Source organism: Schistocerca piceifrons, chromosome 3 (genome assembly GCF_021461385.2).
Source record: "Schistocerca piceifrons isolate TAMUIC-IGC-003096 chromosome 3, iqSchPice1.1, whole genome shotgun sequence".
NCBI lineage: Eukaryota > Metazoa > Arthropoda > Insecta > Orthoptera > Acrididae > Schistocerca > Schistocerca piceifrons.
In genome coordinates, this window is record NC_060140.1 from 503145865 (window position 1) to 503167392 (window position 21528).

At 40.0% G+C, this 21528-nt stretch overlaps 1 protein-coding gene across 1 annotated transcript in view; it reads left to right on the forward strand.

Moving 5' to 3' along the window:
- The window catches only part of LOC124788540 (1-phosphatidylinositol 3-phosphate 5-kinase), a 407657-nt gene that overhangs the window by 65282 nt on the left and 320847 nt on the right, over positions 1-21528 (forward strand). The window contains exons 5-6 of the mRNA XM_047255810.1: positions 6975-7239; positions 7829-8038. Coding sequence (XP_047111766.1) covers positions 6975-7239; positions 7829-8038 — 475 coding nt within the window. The remainder of the gene's footprint in view (positions 1-6974; positions 7240-7828; positions 8039-21528) is intronic.

Consider the following 21528-nt stretch of genomic DNA (forward strand, 5'->3'; position numbering starts at 1 on the left):
TTGTTCTTTTGATGTTCACCCCACATTCCAATGTTTACATTTATTTACATGTCATGAACAATGTTTTTTTTTATCTATGATTTTTACAATAGCTGTCTTAATAGCTTCTGTTGCAAAATTTTGCAATGCCATTAGTAAAGAAACAATTTTTTTTCATAATGCAGGGCCACAGTCATAACATATTTCTTTCAAGTCAGTACCGCCATTACTGTTGTTTATTTACAGTGTTACATTTACACTTAGACGATTATTGTCTAACCTGCTTTCAGAAACTTGTACTTGATAATGGCACTTTGAAGCCAAAATCATGATTGTGTAAGTGTAAATGTAACACTGTAAATAAACATCAGTCTAATGGTGGTACTGACTTTAAAGAAATAAAGTAACAATGTTCATGACACATAAATAAATGTAAACATCTGACGGTGGGATACCAAGCATCTTGAAACATTGTCATGAAAAAATAGACACCTATAAAACCAATTGGTTGCAGCTAATTCATTATAATATACCTTCAGTTTCAACAGCTGTAGTGTTGTAATACATCCACAATGGACAGTATTATTTACCAATTTCAATACAAGAAAGAACAGAAAAACAATGAAACAGACAATCCCAATGGACAAACAATTAAGAGAAACTTTGTGATTTTTGGCCACAAGCAGGTCATTTGCATCTTGTTGAAATACAGCAGCAGAGAAATGGTACAGTACACCTGCTGCGTAAGCAAAACAGCCAGACCGTGAGCTGCATACTTAAGGCAAACTGAGTGTCGACAGATATGTCCAAAAAATGTCTTCTGAGTGGAGTACAATGCAAGCACCTCACTCAATCTTCACAAATTTCTTCCATGGGCTGGACCGAAACCAGTCGCATGCTGGATCTGGCCTGCTGGTTGCCCATTAGTCATTTAGGTATGGAAAGTACATTCACACTTTGTAAGGCAATATTTGAACACAGGATACTGCAGAAGTAGCTTACCATCAAGAGATAGCTTATGATGGAATAAATTTTTGATACAATTCACAGGCAACAAGTTCTGTGCAGGGAATAATTAAATTTCACTGGCCAGGATTAGATGACATCAAAATCTAGAGCTCTTAGAGAGATCTCATGTCCCATTTGATTATTATGGTATTAGTCTGCACATCTGAATATATTGTTAACTCTTGTTTTATTATATTACTAGCCTTTTTCGTGCATATGCATTCGACACACATATTGAACACTCCTCCTCCTCCCCTCTCCCCCTTCTGTCTATGCCCACTTCCTCCTCCTCCAGCCTGTGCACCTCATTTTCCCACCTCTACCTCTCTAACCCCCCCTCCCCTCTTCCTCCTGTGTGTATTCATCCTCCACCCCTCTTTCTGGCCTTATCTTCCTCTTGCCTCCCTCTGATCGTATCGTCCTCCGCCTCTCTATTTCATCTCTGCCTCTCCCCTTCTTTTTCCACCAGCCCACTACCCCTCTTCACCTTTCAGTTGCCTCACACATCTCCCCCCCCCCCCCCCCCCCCCCTCTCTCTCTCTCTCTCTCTCTCTCTCTCTCTCTCTCTCTCTCTCTCTCTCTCTCTCTCTCTCTCTCTCTCTCTCTGTCTCTTTTCTCCTCCCCCATTCTCCTCTGCCGATCTCCTGTCTGCAGCTGTGCTGATTGCCACATGTAGGCGCCCTGCAATACATTTCAAGAAAGCACGTTGATAATACTCCCACAAAATGTCTGTCATGGGACTTAAAAAATCATTTATTTGCTCACGACGTACAGGCTCAGGCTACTGTGCAAAGCAGCTTGTGTGTCCTTTGGGGGGGGATGTGTTTGCCCTTATCTCCATTCATGTTGGGACTGGGAGATTACAAACCCCCACTGTGCTGACACTTGTGATGCCTTTTGTCGATCCAGGGGTTTGGTAGCAGAACCTGGACATACACATATACACTCTAACTTGTATGTAACAGTATCAGAGAAGGAAAGTTGCTACTCACCATATAGCGGAGATGCTGAGTCGTGATAGGCACGACAAAAAGGTTCACACAATTATAGCTTTCGGCCATTAAGGCCTTTGTCAGCAATAGGCACACATACACACACGCATACACATACACATACACACTAAAACCACACAGTGTGGTTTCAGTTATCTGAGACTGCAGACATGTGTGCAAGTTGTGTGTGTGTGTGTGTGTGTGTGTGTGTGTCTATTGCTGACAAAGGCCTTAATGGCCAAAAGCTATAATTGTGAGAATCTTTCTGTTGTGCCTATCGCGACTCGACATCTCCGCTATTCCTTCTCTTATATTTCTACCTTATAAGTATAACAGACAACTCATTGCGATGAATGTTTTCATGATGCACATTTTAATATATGGATGTTGATGTTTGATGTTAGTATCTGTGTACAGTGATAGCTCTGCTGCTGATGCTGGTTGTGTATAAGGTTTGAAATTATTATACATTCAATAAATAAATAAAAAGACGCAAAACTGGGTGTAGAACGTCATCAACTTGCCACTGTGCTGTAAGAGTGCACAGATAACAAGCAAAGGGGTCGTGCTATGAAATGAAATTTCACCCCAGACTATCCCTTCTGGATGTCAAGCCATACCGCAGGTGATGTCAGGTTGGTATCCCACCACTGTCTGGAGCATCTCTAGATGTCTTTGGCATGGAATCTCATTGATTGCCATACATTGGTGTTCAGTGATGAGTCCTGCTTCAAATTGAGCACCAATGACCAGCCCTGCCATATGGCTTCAAAACCATGAGTGATGGTCTGAGGTGCCATTTTATTTCATAGCAGGACCCCTTTGGTTGTACCTGCAGCAGTGTTACAGCACAGTGGTATGTCAATGATATTCTGTGCCTCATATTGTTGCCCTTCACTTCAAGCCAACCTGGGCTTGCATTTAAGAAAGATAATGCCTGCCCGCTCACGGCAAGAGTTTCTACTGCATGTCTTGTTGCTTGCCAAACCCTACCTTGGCCAGCAAGGTCGTTGGATCTCTGCCTTTATTGAGAATGTTTGGAGCATAATCGACAGGGCCCTCCAACCAGGTGGGGATTTGGTAATTTAAAGTGCCAATTGGATGGAATTTATTGTGAGATCCCTTAGGAAGACATTCCAGAACTCTTTCAAACAGTGCCAGCTGAATAATTGCTTGCATAAGGGCCAGAAGTGGACCAACATGATACTGACTTGCTCAGTTTGTGAAGCTCTTTCTCATGAATATATCACCCAATTTTTCTGGAATTGTAATTACATGTTTGTGTGTACAATTTTGACTCCATTCGGCCAGTTCCTTTGTTGTGCATATGTTTATTTTTTTTGTTTTTATTTTATTTTATTTATTTTTCTTCTCTTATAGTGTATAAAGCTCAGTGAGATTAGGCTGGCACTTAGTAGTGAGTGAGTTAACTCAAGTGGAACGTGAATATTCTTAATTGTATGTGGACAATTCTGCTGCTCTAGCAACGCTGACATGTTGAGTAATGCTACCTAATGCTCAAAAGGCATCAGTAGTTAAAGACAGTGGACTCACTAGATAGGATCCAAATTCCTATCCAGCAATCCAGACCTAGAGCTTTTCTGATTTACCCAAATGTGATTGCATCACTGGAAAGGGCACAGGCAAAAGGGAAATTGCTCACAGCAAGTTCATGTCAGATCAAAAACTGCAATTCTACATTGGTTGTGACACATAAATCTAAAGGATCTATATTAATGACTAATTTATCACCAACTCCAGACAGTGCTTTAAGGGTTTATTGTCCTCAGTCTGCTCATAATATAAGCAATTTTTATTATTTTTTTTTTGAAAAAACTATTGAAGCAAGCAACATAAATCTTTTTGTGCATTAATTACACAGGCCAACGGTGGAAAAACTTTTTTGATGAAAATACCTTATTCTTATGTTTTTTGGGGTGGGAAATCCAAATATGATACTTAAAAAACTGTATCACCCACCACTTCTTTAGACTTTACAGTTAAATTTATTAAATTTAACAATTTTTTAAAGAATTTAACAGTTTTTATATAGTTAAAATAATTTAAAAAAGAGGTGTAATGAATGTAGATGACATTGGTAACACTACTGAAAAACATTTGCTGGCAAAAAAGGTCAACTATTTTTGTGTTAACAGATGGTGTTTTGTTTACTGGCAACCTAACCTCACTTTCCTGTTTCTTATATTTGTGGTGAATTTATGATTAACAATCAGCAAATAAATGTTACAGACTTTGTGAAAGAGCTTTACCTATCATACTTTGGATCTAAACTTGGTGATCAAGATAAATCTTGGGTGGCACATAAGGTATGTTATGTGTGTGGTGAAGATCTGAGAAAATGGTCCAAAAAGGAGAAAAAAGCCTTTAAATTAGTTGTTCCTATGATGTGGAGGGAGCCAAGAAATCATTCCGATGATTACCGCTTTTGCAGTGTTGATATTATTGGTCATAATTCGACAAAACAAGAAGGTAATAAGCTACCCTAACCTTCCGTCTGTCATCCGACCAGTAGGGCACGGTGTAGATTTGCCAGTTCCTGAACCAACAGATGATTTAAATTCTATTCCAACAAGTATTTTCTGATGTACAATCTGATTTAGATGAACCAGATGATGATGAATTCCATTGTAATACAGAAAGTCTAGAGCCCAAATTGTTTACTCAGACCAAGCTTAACAATTTGGCTAGGGATCTGGGCTTAACAAAAGAAAAAGTTGAATTGCTTGGCTCTGGATTAAAAGAAAAGAACTTATTGGCAGTTGGAACCAGCATATACATGTATAGAAAGAGAGAATAGCAATTTTCCAAGTTTTTTCAACAAGAAGGTGATTTAGTGTGCTGCTCAGACATTGCTGATCTGACGAATGAGTTTTGTATTGAGTACAAAAAGGAAGACTGGAGGATGTTTATTGATTCGTCCAAAACTAGTGTAAAGGCTGTTTTATTACACAATGGTAACATGTACGCATCTATACCTGTTGGACATTCTGTACATATGAAAAAAGCTATGAAAACCTAGAAATAGTGCTAAATAAAATAGGCTATTCTGCTCGTGGTTGGATGACATGTGGTGATCTAAAAGTAACATGCATGCTCCTTGGTCAGCAAGGTGGCTTTACCAAGTTTCCATGTTTCTTGTGTGAATGGTACAGTAGGACTAAGGATCAACACTGGTGCAGAAAGAACTGGCCTGTGAGGGGGTCTTTAAAACCTGGTGAGAACAACATTCTACACAAAAACCTTGTAGATAAAAAAAAATGTACACCTACCACCTCTACATATAAAGTTAGGACTAATAAAACAGTTTGTGAAGGCTTTGCCTAAAGATGGACCATGTTTTAAGTATCTTTGCCAAAAGTTTCCACACCTTTCAGAAGCTAAACTAAAAGAAGTGTCTTTGTCAGACCTGACATTAGAAAAGTGATGTTTGGTGTTAACTTTGAATCCACAATGACCTTAAATGAGTAAGAAGCATGGGTATCATTCAAGCAAGTCGTTACAAAGTTCTTAGGACATGAAAAAACCCAGAATATTTTTCTATTATAGCTACAATGTTAAAGAAGTTTAAAACTTTAGGATGTGTAATAAACCTGAAAGTTCACTTTTTGAACGGTCACCTTGATTACTTCCCGGACAATATGGGAGATGTTAGTGAGGAGCAAGGAGAGCTTTTTCACCAGGACATTAAAGTGATGGAAAAATGCTACCAAGGCCGCTGGAACACCAACATGATGGGGGACTACTGTTGGTCACTTCACTGAGAAGTTCAGCAAGCGACTCATCATAGAAAAAGTTACACAAGAAGCTTCAATGCAGAAAGAGAAAGAAAATACAAACCAATTTCAGCTGACAAGTGAAACTTCTATTAACACATCATTGTTTTAAGTAGCTTACTGTAAATACAAACCATGCTTATGTTGTAACAAAGTGTTTCATTAATTTCCCCGTTTGCCATATAGCATAGGATTTTTATACTATGTGATAAAAAGCATATTGCTCAAAAACTATAGGTGATACAAAAAAAAAAAAAAAAAAAAAAAACCCTAGGGCTAGATTTGGACTTGGCTCATAAAAATCTATGAACATCAGCTATCAAAGTAAAAAACGTTTAAAAAAATTTTTTTTTTCATTGGCCTGTTCAACTGGTTTTAGGATCCAAACTGAGGTGTGTTCAGTTGGCAGATATTAACTGAAATCAAAAAACAAAAATTTTTCTTAATCTATAGGGTATTGCACATGGAGTAATAGCACAGTTAGTTCTTTTTTTTTCTTTTTTTTTTTTTTCTTTTCCAAGAAATAATAAAATGATGGGTGTTTGAAATGAAGATGTAGTTTTGTCAAGTATTTTTGGTCATGTTATTTGCAATAACTAACGAATAAATTAAAATAAAAAAATAGCCTGCTACTTCTTGCAGACATGCCCAAGCCGTAATTCATCAAAATTTCAAAAAGATATTTTTTTAGTGTGCTCACAATGCATTCCATAAAATTGAGATACAGTGCAATTCACCTCATCCTCCTCTCTCTCACTGTATGCCTCCTCCCCCTCTGTCAGTATACATCTCTCTCCTCAGCTATGCCCATCCACATTTGTAGCCCCTGTGAGGCGTGCCGATAATACCCACACATTTGAAGTAGCAATTGAAATAGAGCCTGCCATACGTGGCATTGTATTCTGTCCCTGGGCGGTTAGCTCCTTTCTTAGGTGCAGTTTGGCAATGGCCATTCATTCAGATGAAAAGATGGCTGGTGATCATGTCCTCATATGAATCTGTGCAAAAATTGCAGTAGGGGTGGTATCTGACACGACTGTTTCCATAAGTGTGTCTACTTTTATAGGATAGTATAAGCCTGTGATGACCTCGAAATAAATTTTGGCATAATTGTCTGTTGCATATTAGAAACGTAGCTTTCACTGAAAGTATTTTTTAATTGTGTCAGACATAATAATAGTAAATTGCTTTATGTCCTTAGGTGATCTTCGAGTGTGCACATATTGTTGCAAAGTTGTGCTTTCGTATCTTCAGTCAGCAGACACAGCAGCTGATCTATCAGCTGATCTGCGACTGGTGCAAGAAGACCTACAGGTGAAGTTCGGGAATTCTTCTGTTGTACATACATCAGCAGTTCAGGGTAGCCTAGGTAGCAGCAGTGTTATTGCAGCAGATGCGCAAGATGCCCAAACTGCACGTAGGAAAACATCTGTTGGCTTTCAAGAAGATCGCTTTGCCCTTGGAAGGTATATATACTTTGAAGTTTGGAACACATTTTCCATATGTTGCAGGTAGTGTTTCAGCAGTGTGTACTCTGTATGTGTTTCGAACTCTATTTCCTTTTCAGCATGACTTTAAATTCTGCATGCTCAGAATATGCTGCATTGTTTCTTGAAATTATGGAGCTGAGGGAAAGTGTACGTGTGCACATACCAGTGTTTTGATACACTGTTAACTATCCATCTATGCTAATTACCAAAGAGAAATTATTTGATTAATAGTTACTGAAGTAGTACAGTAATATATAATGCTACCCAAATTTTATTGATGCAGTACCTTTTCAGTTATGAGATCATAAACTCCAAGAGGATGCTTAAAATGAAATTAAATTTCATACATGTGCATTGCCTGAACTTCTAATAATTATTGCTGTCTACGGCTTCTCCTTCCCATATATTTTGCACTCGTTGGAGACTCATTCACCTTTCAATAGAAAACTGGTTGAGCTTAGTGATAAGATTAACATTCATACTCATAATAAAAATCATGTACAAATTTCTTCTTGAATTGTGATGAAATGGCAATGCTAATGTCTAATGTGTTTCTGTCTTACAGGGCTCAGGGCTCAGGCTACCTGAACATGGAGGAAAGAGTACGTGCATTACAGGAATCGGCCTCACTTTGCTCTTTGGCAGAAGAACTGCGTGATCCAGTTTCAGGTCTGGGGCTGCACACACATCGCTATAGGCTTCGCAATTACAGAGGTTGCTTTCTCGGCTCTGAACTTGTTGACTGGCTTCTTGCGAGAGAGAGAGCAGGCACAAGGTATAGTTTTCTGTGGGAGAAACACGTCACTTTAAAAGTAACTGTGACATTATGTAAAGAAGAAGAAGATAGTGGTTTTCTGTATAATTGAATACAGCTATAAGACAATATTATAATTTGATAATATTCATTAAGAACATAATGGGAACATCGCCTTATTTTTTGTCGTTGTTATCACCAATTAGAAATAGAAACTAGAAATAGAAATTGTTCTCAATAAATTATTGAAGGTGAACAATGACTTTTACGAGAATTCCCTATTAGTAGTAGAAACTACTGCCTCTGCATCGTTAACCCTAACAGAATGATGATACATGTATGATCACAAAGTACTTAGAGGGTAAATGCTTACAATTTAAAATAATTTTTCCGAGAACTATTGTGACCTTCATTTAAGTGCTTTAGGTGTTAAAGGAAGCTAGATTGTTGACTCTAATGCTTTATAAGTGTCGTGCATGCTCTTTTACATTTTTGTTCATAAATGTCTTCACAGGATTCATACCTTTAGTTAGAAATAGCGTGAATACCCAAATGGTGCACATTCCATAGAAGTATATTGACATTTTACATTGTTTCTGTGTGTTAGTCTCATTTTACTGATGACATCATTACAGAGAATTCAAAAAAACTACTTCTGTAATGAATAATGTGGAATCTCATACTATTATTTGGTTTTGGAATCTGGGAGAGAAATTAGCATATGGAGTTTGTGATGGAATGGTGGTTCTTCCTCCTCCTCCTCCTCCTCCTCCTCCTATTCTTCTTCTTCTTCTTCTTCTTCTTCTTCTTTTGTAGTGTTAGCCCTGTGGTGATGCAGTGTTTACTTCTTGATGAGCTCACATGGGTACTGGATTTAAATTTGTTTATTTCTGTAACTAGATGACAGTCTCTACATTACTGATTTAATATGAAATAGGAGGGCAATTTGTGTATGTGAACTACTTACAAATAGTACAAATTCATTAAATGTGTGTTCCATGTTTTAACTACACTTGTACAACTCTGTAACATACACAGATGATAGATTACTGCTGAGAAAATGAAGTGATGGGGTGAAACAGATATATCTCTTTGTAAAATCATGTTTTTGAAAGATTGGGTTAATAATAAACCAAGATAGAACTGAATTTACAAACTGAAAGCACATGTTTCAGGACTACTGAACACTCAAAAAACATCAATGTTTATTTAGCAATAAAAAAGAAAGTCTGCACCAGATATGGCTCACAGTTTCCGTACTGAGGGAGACTGCGACATTTACTGATGAGAACTAACCTAAATCCCCAGGAGGACGTCATTGTCGGGAGGAAGAAAACTGGCGTTCTACGGATTCCAATGTGCACTCCGTGTGCATACCGGGGGGGAGTCATTCCAGATGTGGAAAGGGTCCTTTCGGATGCCATGAAGGGTACAGGGTGCACCCATCTGCAGGTGGTCGCTCATGTCGGCACCAATGATGTGTGTCGCTATGGATCGGAGGAAATCCTCTCTGGCTTCCGGCGGCTGTCTGATTTGGTGAAGACTGCCAGTCTCGCTAGCGGGATGAAAACAGAGCTCACCATCTGCAGCATCGTCGACAGGACTGACTGCGGACCTTTGGTACAGAGCCGAGTGGAGGATCTGAATCAGAGGCTGAGACGGTTCTGCGACCGTGTGGGCTGCAGATTCCTCGACTTGTGCCATAGGGTAGTGGGGTTTCGGGTTCCGCTGGATAGGTCAGAAGTCCACTACACGCAGCAAGCAGCTACACGAGTAGCAGGGGTTGTGTGGCATGGACTAGGCGGTTTTTTAGGTTAGATGGCCTCGGCCAAGTACAGAAAGGACAGCAGCCTCAATGGGTGCGGGGCAAAGTCAGGACATGCGGGGGCCAAGCAGCAATCGGTACTGTAATTGTAAACTGTCGAAGCTGCATTGGTAAAGTACCAGAACTTCAAGCGCTGATAGAAGGCACCAAAGCTGAAATCGTTATCGGTACAGAAAGCTGGCTGAAGCCAGAGATAAATTCTGCCGAAATTTTTACAAAAGCACAGACGGTGTTTAGAAAGGATAGATTGCATGCAACTGGTGGTGGCGTGTTTGTCGCTGTTAGTAGTAGTTTATCCTGTAGTGAAGTAGAAGTGGATAGTTCCTGTGAATTATTATGGGTGGAGGTTACACTCAACAACTGAGCTAGGTTAATAGTTGGCTCCTTTTACCGACCTCCCGACTCAGCAGCATTAGTGGCAGAACAGCTGAGAGAAAATTTGGAATACATGTCACATAAATTTTCTCAGCATGTTATAGTCTTAGGTGGAGATTTCAATTTACCAGATATAGACTGGGACACTCAAATGTTTAGGACGGGAGGTAGGGACAGAGCATCGAGTGACATTATACTAAGTGCACTATCCAAAAATTACCTCGAGCAATTAAACAGAGAACCGACTCGTGGAGATAACATCTTGGACCTACTGATAACAAACAAACCCGAACTTTTCGACTCTGTAAGTGCAGAACAGGGAATGAGTGATCATAAGGCCGTTGCAGCATCCCTGAATATGGAAGTTAATAGGAGTATAAAAAAAAAGGAGGAAGGTTTATCTGTTTAGCAAGAGTAATAGGAGGCAGATTTCAGACTACCTAACAGAGGAAAACGAAAATTTCTGTTCCGACACTGACAATGTTGAGTGTTTATGGAAAAAGTTCAAGGCAATCGTAAAATGCGTTTTAGACAGGTACGTGCCGAGTAAAACTGTGAGGGACGGGCAAAACCCACTGTGGTTCAACAACAAAGTTAGGAAACTACTGCAAAAGCAAAGAGAGCTTCACTCCAAGTGTAAACACAGACAAAACCTCTCAGACAAACAGAAGCTAAACAATGTCAAAGTTAGCGTAAGGAGGGCTATGCGTGAAGCGTTCAGTGAATTCGAAAGTAAAATTATATGTACCAACTTGACAGAAAATCCCAGGAAGTTCTGGTCTTACGTTAAATCAGTAAGTGGCTCAAAACAGCATATCCAGACACTACGGGATGATGATGGCATTGAAACAGAGGATGACATGCGTAAAGCTGAAATACTAAACACCATTTTCCAAAGCTGTTTCACAGAGGAAGACCGCACTGCAGTTCCTTCTCTAAATCCTCGCACAAATGAAACAATGGCTGACATCGAAATAAGTGTCCAAGGAATAGAAAAGCAACTGGAATCACTCAACAGAGGAAAGTCCACTGGACCTGACAGGATACCAGTTCGATTCTACACAAAGTACACAAAAGAACTTGCCCCCCTTCTAACAGCCATTTACCGCAAGTCTCTAGAGGAACAGAAGGTTCCAAATGATTGGAAAAGAGCACAGGTAGTTCCAGTTTTCAAGAAGGGTCGTCGAGCAGATCCGCAAAACTATAGGCCTATATCTCTGACATCGATCTGTTGTAGAATTTTAGAACATGTTATTTGCTCGCGTATCATGTTGTTTTTGGAAACCCAGAATCTGCTCTGTAGGAATCAACATGGATTCCGGAAACAGTGATCGTGTGAGACCCAACTTGCTTTATTTGTTCATGAGACCCAGAAAATATTAGATACAGGCTCCCAGGTAGATGCTATTTTCCTTGACTTCCGGAAGGCGTTCGATACAGTTCCGCACTGTCGCCTGATAAACAAAGTAAGAGCCTTCGGAATATCAGACCAGCTGTGTGGCTGGATTGAAGAGTTTGTAGCAAACAGAACACAGCATGTTGTTATCAATGGGGAGACGTCTACAGACGTTAAAGTAACCTCTGGTGTGCCACAGGGGAGTGTTATGGGACCATTGCTTTTCACAATATATATAAATAACCTAGTAGATAGTGTCAGAAGTTCCATGCAGCTTTTCGTGGATGATGCTGTAGTATACAGAGAAGTTGCAGCATTAGGAAATTGTAGCGAAATGCAGGAAGATTTGCAGCGGATAGGCACTTGGGGCAGGGAGTGGCAACTGACCCTTAACATAGACAAATGTAATGTATTGCGAATACATAGAAAGAAGGATCCTTTATTGTATGATTATATGATAGCGGAACAAACACTGGTAGCAGTTACTTCTGTAAAATATCTGGGAGTATGCGTGCGGAATGATTTGAAGTGGAATGATCATATAAAATTAATTGTTGGTAAGGCGGGTGCCAGGTTGAGATTCATTGGGAGAGTCCTTAGAAAATGTAGTCCATCAACAAAGGAGGTGGCTTACAAAACACTCGTTCGACCTATATTTGAGTATTGCTCATCAGTGTGGGATCCGTACCAGATCGGGTTGACGGAGGAGATAGAGAAGATCCAAAGAAGAGCAGCGCGTTTCGTCACAGGGTTATTTGGTAACCGTGATAGCGTTATGGAGATGTTTAGCAAACTCAAGTGGCAGACTCTGCAAGAGAGGTGCTCTGCATCGCGGTGTAGCTTGCTCGCCAGGTTTCGAGAGGGTGCGTTTCTGGATGAGGTATTGAATATATTGCTTCCCCTTACTTATACCTCCAGAGGAGATCACGAATGTAAAATTAGAGAGATTCGAGCGCGTACGGAGGCTTTCAGACAGTCGTTCTTCCCGCGAACCACATGCGACTGGAACAGAAAAGAGAGGTAATGACCATGGCACGTAAAGTGCCCTCCACCACACACCATTGGGTGGCTTGCGGAGTATAAATGTAGATGTAGATGTAGATTGGAGTGTGAAATGTCAGATCCCTTAATCGGGCAGGTAGGTTAGAAAATTTAAAAAGGGAAGTGGATAGGTTGAAGCTAGATATAGTGGGAATTAGCGAAGTTCAGTGACAGGCGGTGAGAGGAGGAACAGGACTTCTGGTCAGGTGAATATAGTGTTAAAAATGGAGAATCAAATAGAGGTAATACAGGAGTAGGTTTAATAATGAATAAAAAATGGGAACATGGGTAAGCTACTACAAACAGCATAGTGAACACATTATTGTAGCAAAGATAGACATGAAGCCGACACATACCACAGTAGTACAAGTTTATATGCCAATTAGGTCCGCAGATGATGAAAGTCTGAATAAATGTATGAGGAGATAAAAGAAATTATTCAGATAGTGAAGGGAGATGAAAATTTAATAGTCATGGGACACTGGAATCCAATAGTAGGAAAGGGAAGAGTAGGTGAATCATATTTCAGAACTTATTAACCAGCTATTCACCACTTTTATCCACTATTAGTATGAAATTAGGATCATCTTTCTTTGCTTTCTGAAAAACAGTGTGTTGAAATATGAAATTCCAGGATCGATCTCCTTACCTTTTACAGTCAGGCGTAGTCAGTTCCAGGAAACTCATCAATCGTCAACTGAAGTACTACCTTTGTTTATCTTCCAGATGGGTTGTACATGAAAAAGAAAATTCACAAAAATCACAAAATTGTACAGCTATTATGTATATAATGCTCTACAATCTGAAATGGTCTGCCAATGGTCGCCAATTTAAATTAGACCCTACCTGATTTTGCTATGGGAAATTGAGAAGGTATCTCCCTAAACAGTTATTGGGAAAGCAAGAATAAATACCTTTTATTATTAAGGACTTCTCTTCCTACATTTAATAATGAAAATTGTGCTTCAAATATATCCTGTGTGTAAAGTGAAAATATCATGATGATAGGAATTACTATTTTGAGATCACAGATATATTTTACTGCTACAAAACATTATATCTGGTATGGATATTAAATATTTTTCTTTCTGACTCAAAAGAAATTGAAAATTATTTTAATTCCAATTTGTCAAGCTCAAGCCAAAGCTAATGCAAGCTTCTGCTACTGTGGTTTTATGTAAAGTTAAATTTTCGACAATCAAAGATAACCGTGCTGTGTTAACTGAAAATCGGAATCCATAAATAAATTTAAAATGCAGGTTGTTCAGAATGTAGAGTGTGAGCAATGAAAAAAATAGTAATTTTAAGAAGCTTTTGGAATTAAATTAAAATACCACACAATCTTCCACCAGTACAAAGCATTGGCCATATTTATGTAAATGGTAAGGAAAGGAAAATGTCTCCATTTCACAACAAGAACAAATTTGTAAATTTCAATGCTGATAATTATTATTTAATGGTAATTCAGCTTACATGAGTAGTCAGCGAACCTCTATATATCAGGTGGCGTACAGAGCCACAAGCACAAGACAAGAACCAAGCAACAAGATCAAAAAGACAAGCAATCAGAAGAAGATAACAGGGAAACTGTCCTTTATATAGTAGTTCGTGGAATCTTTATATGCTTCTAAAGTTTGAATACAGTACTTGTTATAGCTATTCTTTGTTAAGTATATATCACTGTAATTACTTTTACCACTAATTATAGGCTTCACACCACCAATGTCGTTAGTGTACTGACATTGGGATCTGACCATGTCTTCTGGGTGCTTCACTTTTTTGCAGGCAGTGTATGTGTTATTGAACATTCTTGACTGTGAATTTGCAAGTTACCTGTCATCTTCTCCAGATAAGGTACACAGCAACTCTGTCTGTTTTGCTGACTGAAAGTCTGCTGCATGGAAAACACAGCTCCAATGACAAGAAGATATTTTCTTCAACAGATAGCTTTTCATTAGTCAAATGCCAGATTTACATTAATGAGCTAAAACATTATGGCCACTGCACACCGCATGATTAAATGCTGCTTGGTGGGATTGCCGGCACTTTTTGCAGTTAAAAAAAAAAAAAAGGCATACAAGCAGAGTACCAAGCAAGGTGGCACAACGGTTAGCACACTAGACTTGCATTTTGGAGGACGACTGTTCAGACCCGCATCTGGCCATCCTGATTTAGGTTTTTCTTGATTTCTCTAAATCACTTCATGCAAATGCTGGGATGATTCCTTTGAAAGGGCATGGCAGACTTCCTTCCCCATCCTTCCCTAATCTGAGGGGACCAATGACTTCACTGTTTGGTCCCCTCCCCCAAATCAACCAACCATACAAGCAGAGCAGAGACAGCAGAGACTATTGGGGAATCATTCTAGCACTGATAGGGTCCACAAATGCGGAAAAGCCCCTGATGTGACTGACTTTGAAAAGGGGTAGATAGTTATGGCTTGATTCCTGGGAACAAGCATCTCGGAAATGATGAAGCTGATCACCCATTCATGTACTACTCTTTGGAGTATCTATGGAAAGTGGTTGGAGGATGTGTTTTGGAGCACACTGCTCAGTATACTTTGTTGAACATGAAGGTATGTAGCAGATAACTTCTGTCGTCACCTATTATAACTGCAGTCAGTGGGCACAGAATCTCAAGACTGGACTATGGATCAATGGAAACAGTTCACCTGATCAGATGGAACACATTTCTTATTAGACCAGGTTAATGATCATATTCAGATGTCCTATCATCCAGGTGAATTGCTGCTCAAAATACAAGTAGTGCCACAGATGCAGGCTGGTGGGGGAAATATTACACTATGAGAATATTCACAGAGGCTTCTATGGGACTTGTGACAGTAATTGAAGGCTACCATAACAGCTGTGGATTATGTGAACGTTGTTGCAGACTGGCTGCATTCCTTCATGCTTGATGTCTTCCCCGACAGTGATAGCATCTTCCAGCAGGATAACTTGCTATATCACAAGGCCAGAAGAGTGCTACAGTGGTTTCAGGAGCACAAAAGTGAACTCATGTTCATGTCCTGACCATCAAATTTGCTTGATCTGAGCGTGATAGAATACAACTGGCACCCTGTTGAGTGCAAGCTCTGCACCCACATACCACCAGCCCATAATTTATGGGAATTGTGTGGCCTGTGCATAGACATCTGGCCCCATGTACCTCCAGAAATCTAATACGTTCTCACTGAGTCCATGTTATGCAGAATGATTGCTTGTATTGTGTTCTTGAGGTGGACCAACATGCTGTTAAACAAGTGGTTATAATTGTCATGGATCAGGATGGTCTGAGCATCGTTGATCTCATACTATGTCAAGATGAAGATGATCATCACTGGCTGGGCAGCAGTTGTGAAGAACCAGTTCCTCAGCCATTATGGAATCATAACTGCAGTGGTAACAACAACAAATATATTTGGTAGAATTCATACAACCGATGTAGGCATTGTCCCAATGACATATGATGACCCTGGGTGGCAGTGCTTGCACAGTGAAGTGTGCAACAGTGTGAGGAGGCAACAAGGATGTCAGACCAAAAGGTGGCCACAATAGAGGAGATGTGTCAATGTCTGAGCGGTTAGTTACATGAGCCATGCAGATTTCAGACTGGCAGTGGTGGCAGACTCATGTGTGGACCAACCATGCCATTAGGTGTAAATGAAGTGCCTAGCCAGTAGCTTGTAGTGGGTCAGCTATGGGAGGCACTCAGGTGAACACTGTGAACCAGTGATTGTTTGAAGGCGCCCAGGAGACACTTGTCAGTTTGCAGCAGAGGCCCCACCTGGTAGTTGCCAGTTCAGGCCCTGGCAGTAGCAGGACTAGAGATGACACACAGATCAGCCCGCATGTGATAACCACAATTGCCACATTGCTGTAATAGAGGATTTCACCTTGTTGGCTTATTGCATTTCTGGCTTTGGCAATGGAATTTTTAAGGCAGCTGGCTGGCTCGCCTGGCTGCAGGTTGTGGAGATGGCGGTGGAGTAACATTCCTCCCCTATTCAGATGCTTTGGTCCACTAAATCGCAGGCTGCTGCAAAATCTGTGAATGGCTTAAACAGAGTATGTTTATAACTTTCTTCTTACATTTATCTATATTTCATTCCAACTGTTCTAATTCTAATCCAGTCCAGTTCACATTGTCCTGTGGCTGGTACATTTAATGACTATTTACTCCCAGTTGAGTATGTATGATGGACAGGGAGTTCATAAATGTGGTTGGTTTTCCACCATTAATAGATGTACCACAATGTAGGCTGCACAAACTAGAACCAAAAGCAAGATTGTATTTGAATTTGAAACACACATGCTGTGATTTTGTGCTGGTATCTGATGCACTACTGTTGCACGTGTAGAAACATTTTCTCAGCACAAATACACACTTTTTGCAATGCTATAGTCTTGTCCAGAGAACTGAGTATGTTAGAATACACCATATTGTTCAGAAAGGTCAGGTTTTTAGCAGATTGTATTTCCAAACTTTTGTCAGACAAGTACAGTAGCGGATATGTGAAGTTCAGAATTGGAACCCTTGTTATAGTTGCCAGTAGTCAAACAGTTGGCCCTGAACTGTCACACATCATACTGTTTATCAATATACTGCTTCCTTGCAGCTCCTACTATTCTGCTCCCCAGTGTTGCCCTTTCATATAATAATTTGCAGTAACCACTGCTGGATTGTGTACTGTATATACCCCATGTATATCTCTTTCCTGAAAATAGGGCTGGATGCGAGGATGTCCCACACTCATCCTTCCACTCCTGTCCTTTATAAAAATAATTTCGTTTCATTTGTCACTGTGGCAGTCTGGACCATCCTGGATGGGCACTATACAATACTCTTCCAGCTGCTGCAATCTTGGCAATGTTGCACAGATTATGATATGCCCTTCCTAAACCTACATACAATTATTTACAACAGAATGAATATCATCTCAGGTATACCATGAAACAAAACAAAACAAACTCACAGCTCACTACATTATCAAGACAAATAAATGATTTTCCTTGTAAAAACACACAAAAGCAAAATATAACTTTTCCCAAATACTGAATTAACCATTCATTAGCCTATAATTATTTCCATTAATCCTACCAAAATGTTAATGTAGACCAGCAGTTGTCAAACTTCTTTGTTCAAGAGCTAATACTGGCATTGTGTGGTGCCACCTCATGCCACATATTTACTGAATTTATTAGTAACTGGCAATCAACATAAATTAGTATGTTATCAGCCCTCAACAGATGAGCTTTAGTAGTTTCATGATAACTTGACCATTGGTCCGTAAGTTCTCATTGTTAAAAATTGGCACCGTTCAGAATACTTCATGTCAACTGTTCATTGTTTCAGATTGCTACTATCCTTAGTGTCTCCAGACTTGTGACACTTTAATTGTATTGGTCTTTGTTATTGGTCTTTAAATATGTCTGCTTGTGTCTGTATGTGTGGATGGATATGTGTGTGTGTGCGAGTGTATACCTGTCCTTTTTCCCCCCTAAGGTAAGTCTTTCCGCTCCCGGGATTGGAATGACTCCTTACCCTCTCCCTTAAAACCCACTTCCTTTCGTCTTTCCCTCTCCTTCCCTCTTTCCTGATGAGGCAACAGTTTGTTGCGAAAGCTTGAATTTTGTGTGTTTGTTTGTGTTTGTTTGTGTGTCTAACGATATATATATATATATATATATATATATATATATATATATATATATATATATATATATATATATATATATATATATATATATATATATATATATATATATATATATATATATATATCCTCTCAGCACTTTGTCCAACAAACATTGAAACTTGGATGATGCATTTTTCAGCACATGTGCCATATGCCGATACTGGTAGTGACCCCAAGAAACCATAAATGTCATTTTTGGCTGGTCCTCCGGTGCTCCATTTAACTGATGATAGCCACGCCTTGGATCTGTAGTGGAAAATACCTATGTTGCCATAAATTGTCCAGGATTTCCAATATGTCTGGGATTGGATATGCACCTGTAATTGTATGGCTGTTGATGTGCCTGTAGTAACAGAAAAATTATTAGTTTTCATTCTGTCTGAGCCCTTTTCCAGCAGTGCCATCACAGATGCACCACACAAGCTGGTACTTTCTCCAGTGACACCATCTTGTAATTGCCAGTTAGAAAATTCTTCCATCACTGGTAAAGATCCACAAGGATTGAACAGGTCCTCAAATTCAAACATTAATTCCTCCATCCTATTCTTTTAGCTTCTTTTAAATGTTTCACCTTCTTGCATAATGTAGTTCCACTGGTGGCTTGCTCATGGCTAGTGTTCAAAATCATGCTATTTAAATAATCTTTTCTCGCGGTTCTAGGCGCGCAGTCCGGAACCGTGCGACTGCTACGGTTGCAGGTTCGAATCCTGCCTCGGGCATGGATGTGTGTGATGTCCTTAGGTTAGTTAGGTTTAAGTGGTTCTAAGTTCTAGGGGACTGATGACCACAGCAGTTGAGTCCCATAGTGCCCAGAGCCATTTTAAATCATCTTCATATAGAACATCTAAATTGATGAGCAACCATCCCTTAGAGAAATTCAGGGCTTTGGTCCCAGAATTCCCAGTATTGACAAGCACTACCTGTTCACCATTTATTTCCAGTACATATATAATAGTGTTGAGTGCAGAACATCATGCTTTAATTAACTAACACATTCAGAGCTAGCTTTTTATCCCAAATTCCTTCACAGTAATTTCCGTGTACCATGCGGTACTTTATCTCACGAATTGATCCTTAGTGGTCTTGCACACAGATTAATTGGTTCATCTATCATGACAGATGAACCTTGTGGCAATATATCACTGACAACAGTTTCTCCCAGATGGAACAATGTGCAACTGTGTTTTACTGTGTGACGTCCAAGGTGCATTTTAGAATGATGTTTATAAAGGAAATGTAGCCCTAGGATTGTGCAGTAAGCATCACCTGTACTTCAGTATTTTCATGGTATTCCTTTGTTCACACCTGAACATAGCAAATACCCGTTACCTCCCCTCTCTCCCTGCACATAAGTTATACAGTGTAGATTTTAATCACCTCTCTCCCATAAGATCCAGACTTGCCATGGACACATGTGCATCAGTGCCAAATAAAAACATGTGTTTCCCTTCATCCACTTTGCCAGTTAAGCAAAATTTGGGCTGTGCTCACGTTTAAATTATGCTAAAATTCACTATGAGCACTGCCTGGCAGACCTTGGGCTCCCATTGTCATTTCAGGTTGGTTATTCTCATTTTGCTTGTTTCTAATATGTCCCTTACTTTACCTACTGTTCCTTTCTCTATGACTAATTTTCCCACATTTATTACACTGTGCTAGATGAGTGTAATCATATGTGCCCTGAATGACTACCCAGTAACATCTGACATTAGTGGAAAAAATATTTCACCTGCTCGCTTTCTTGCAGAAGCATTCTATTTGTGATGTCACTGCCTGTTCACTCATAGGTATTGACATTATTTTTTCTTATTCTATCCAAGATACTTGAATGATTCACCTTGTTTCCGTGACACCCTATTTAATTGCTCACATTAATACCTTCAGCTGTTCTGTCCTCTATATCATTGTACTAAACCTCTCCTCATTATATCAGATTTCTGAGCATTTCTCAGGTCATCATGGTATGTGACATAAATTTTTGCATCCCCTGTTAAACACAGTTTGACCATTTGCAACAACTGTTTATCTGCCTGACAACCCAGCCTTGTGGCTACAAACAGGCTATCCACAAATACTTATATATCTTTTCCTGCCTTGCACAGTATCTGAATGAGGAACAGTAAAAATCAAACAATTTATTTCTACTCACCCCACTGCAATGATGATGATGATGATGATGATGATGATGATGATGATCATCATCATCATGGTGTATGCTGTTCGTGGTGGTGGTGTTCAGTGTAATTGGTTACTTCTGACACAACAGTTATTGTTAGTCATGATGGTACAAGTGTTATTGATCCTGTAAAACATCAAGATGATGATGCAGGCTGGCTGGTCGGGCAGCAAGTACAAAGAACCAGTTCCTTGGCCTTCATGGAATCATAACTACAGTGGTAAAAACAACATGTTTGTTCCACAGAATTCATATAGCAATTGATACAGTCAATGCCCTGAAGGTGTGAGATGACCCTGGATGATGGCACATGCCCAACGAAGCACGCGGCAGTGTGAGGTGGTTCAAATGGCTCTGAGTGATATGGGACTTAACATCTTAGGTCATCAGTCCCCTAGAACTTAGAACTACTTAAACCTAACTAACCTAAGGACATCACACACATCCATGCCCGAGGCAGGATTCGAACCTGCGACCGTAGCAGTCCCGTGGTTCCGGACTGAAGTGCCTGGAACCGCACGGCCACCACGGTCGGCACTGTGAGGTGGTAAGGAGGACAACAAGCCTGAAAGGTGGCCATAGGAAAGAAGGTGTGTCAGTGCCTGCATGAGCAAGCAAATGCTTCAGGCCTGCAAACATCTGGTGTGCAGCAGCAGCAGACTTGTTTTGCGGAATGGCTAACTGTTAGCCTTAACTGTGGCTGCGGCCAACCAGTATCTTGCAGGGGGTCAAGTGTCGGAGACTTAAAAGTGCGAACTGCAAACCGGGGACCATGTGGAGGCACCTGAGAGTTGGTTGATGTCACATGGGAGCAAGCCCCAGCTGGAAAAATCCAGCTCAGGCTCCAGTGGCATGAGGACTAGGCATGGGTCACAGATGAGTGGGTAGCAAAGGCAGTGGATAGTTGTAAATAAGAATGGATAACCCACATTGGGTTGATAGATGGTGTGGAGGTGTTCTCAGTGTAGACAGCAGTCAAAGATATACTGTTAGGAGT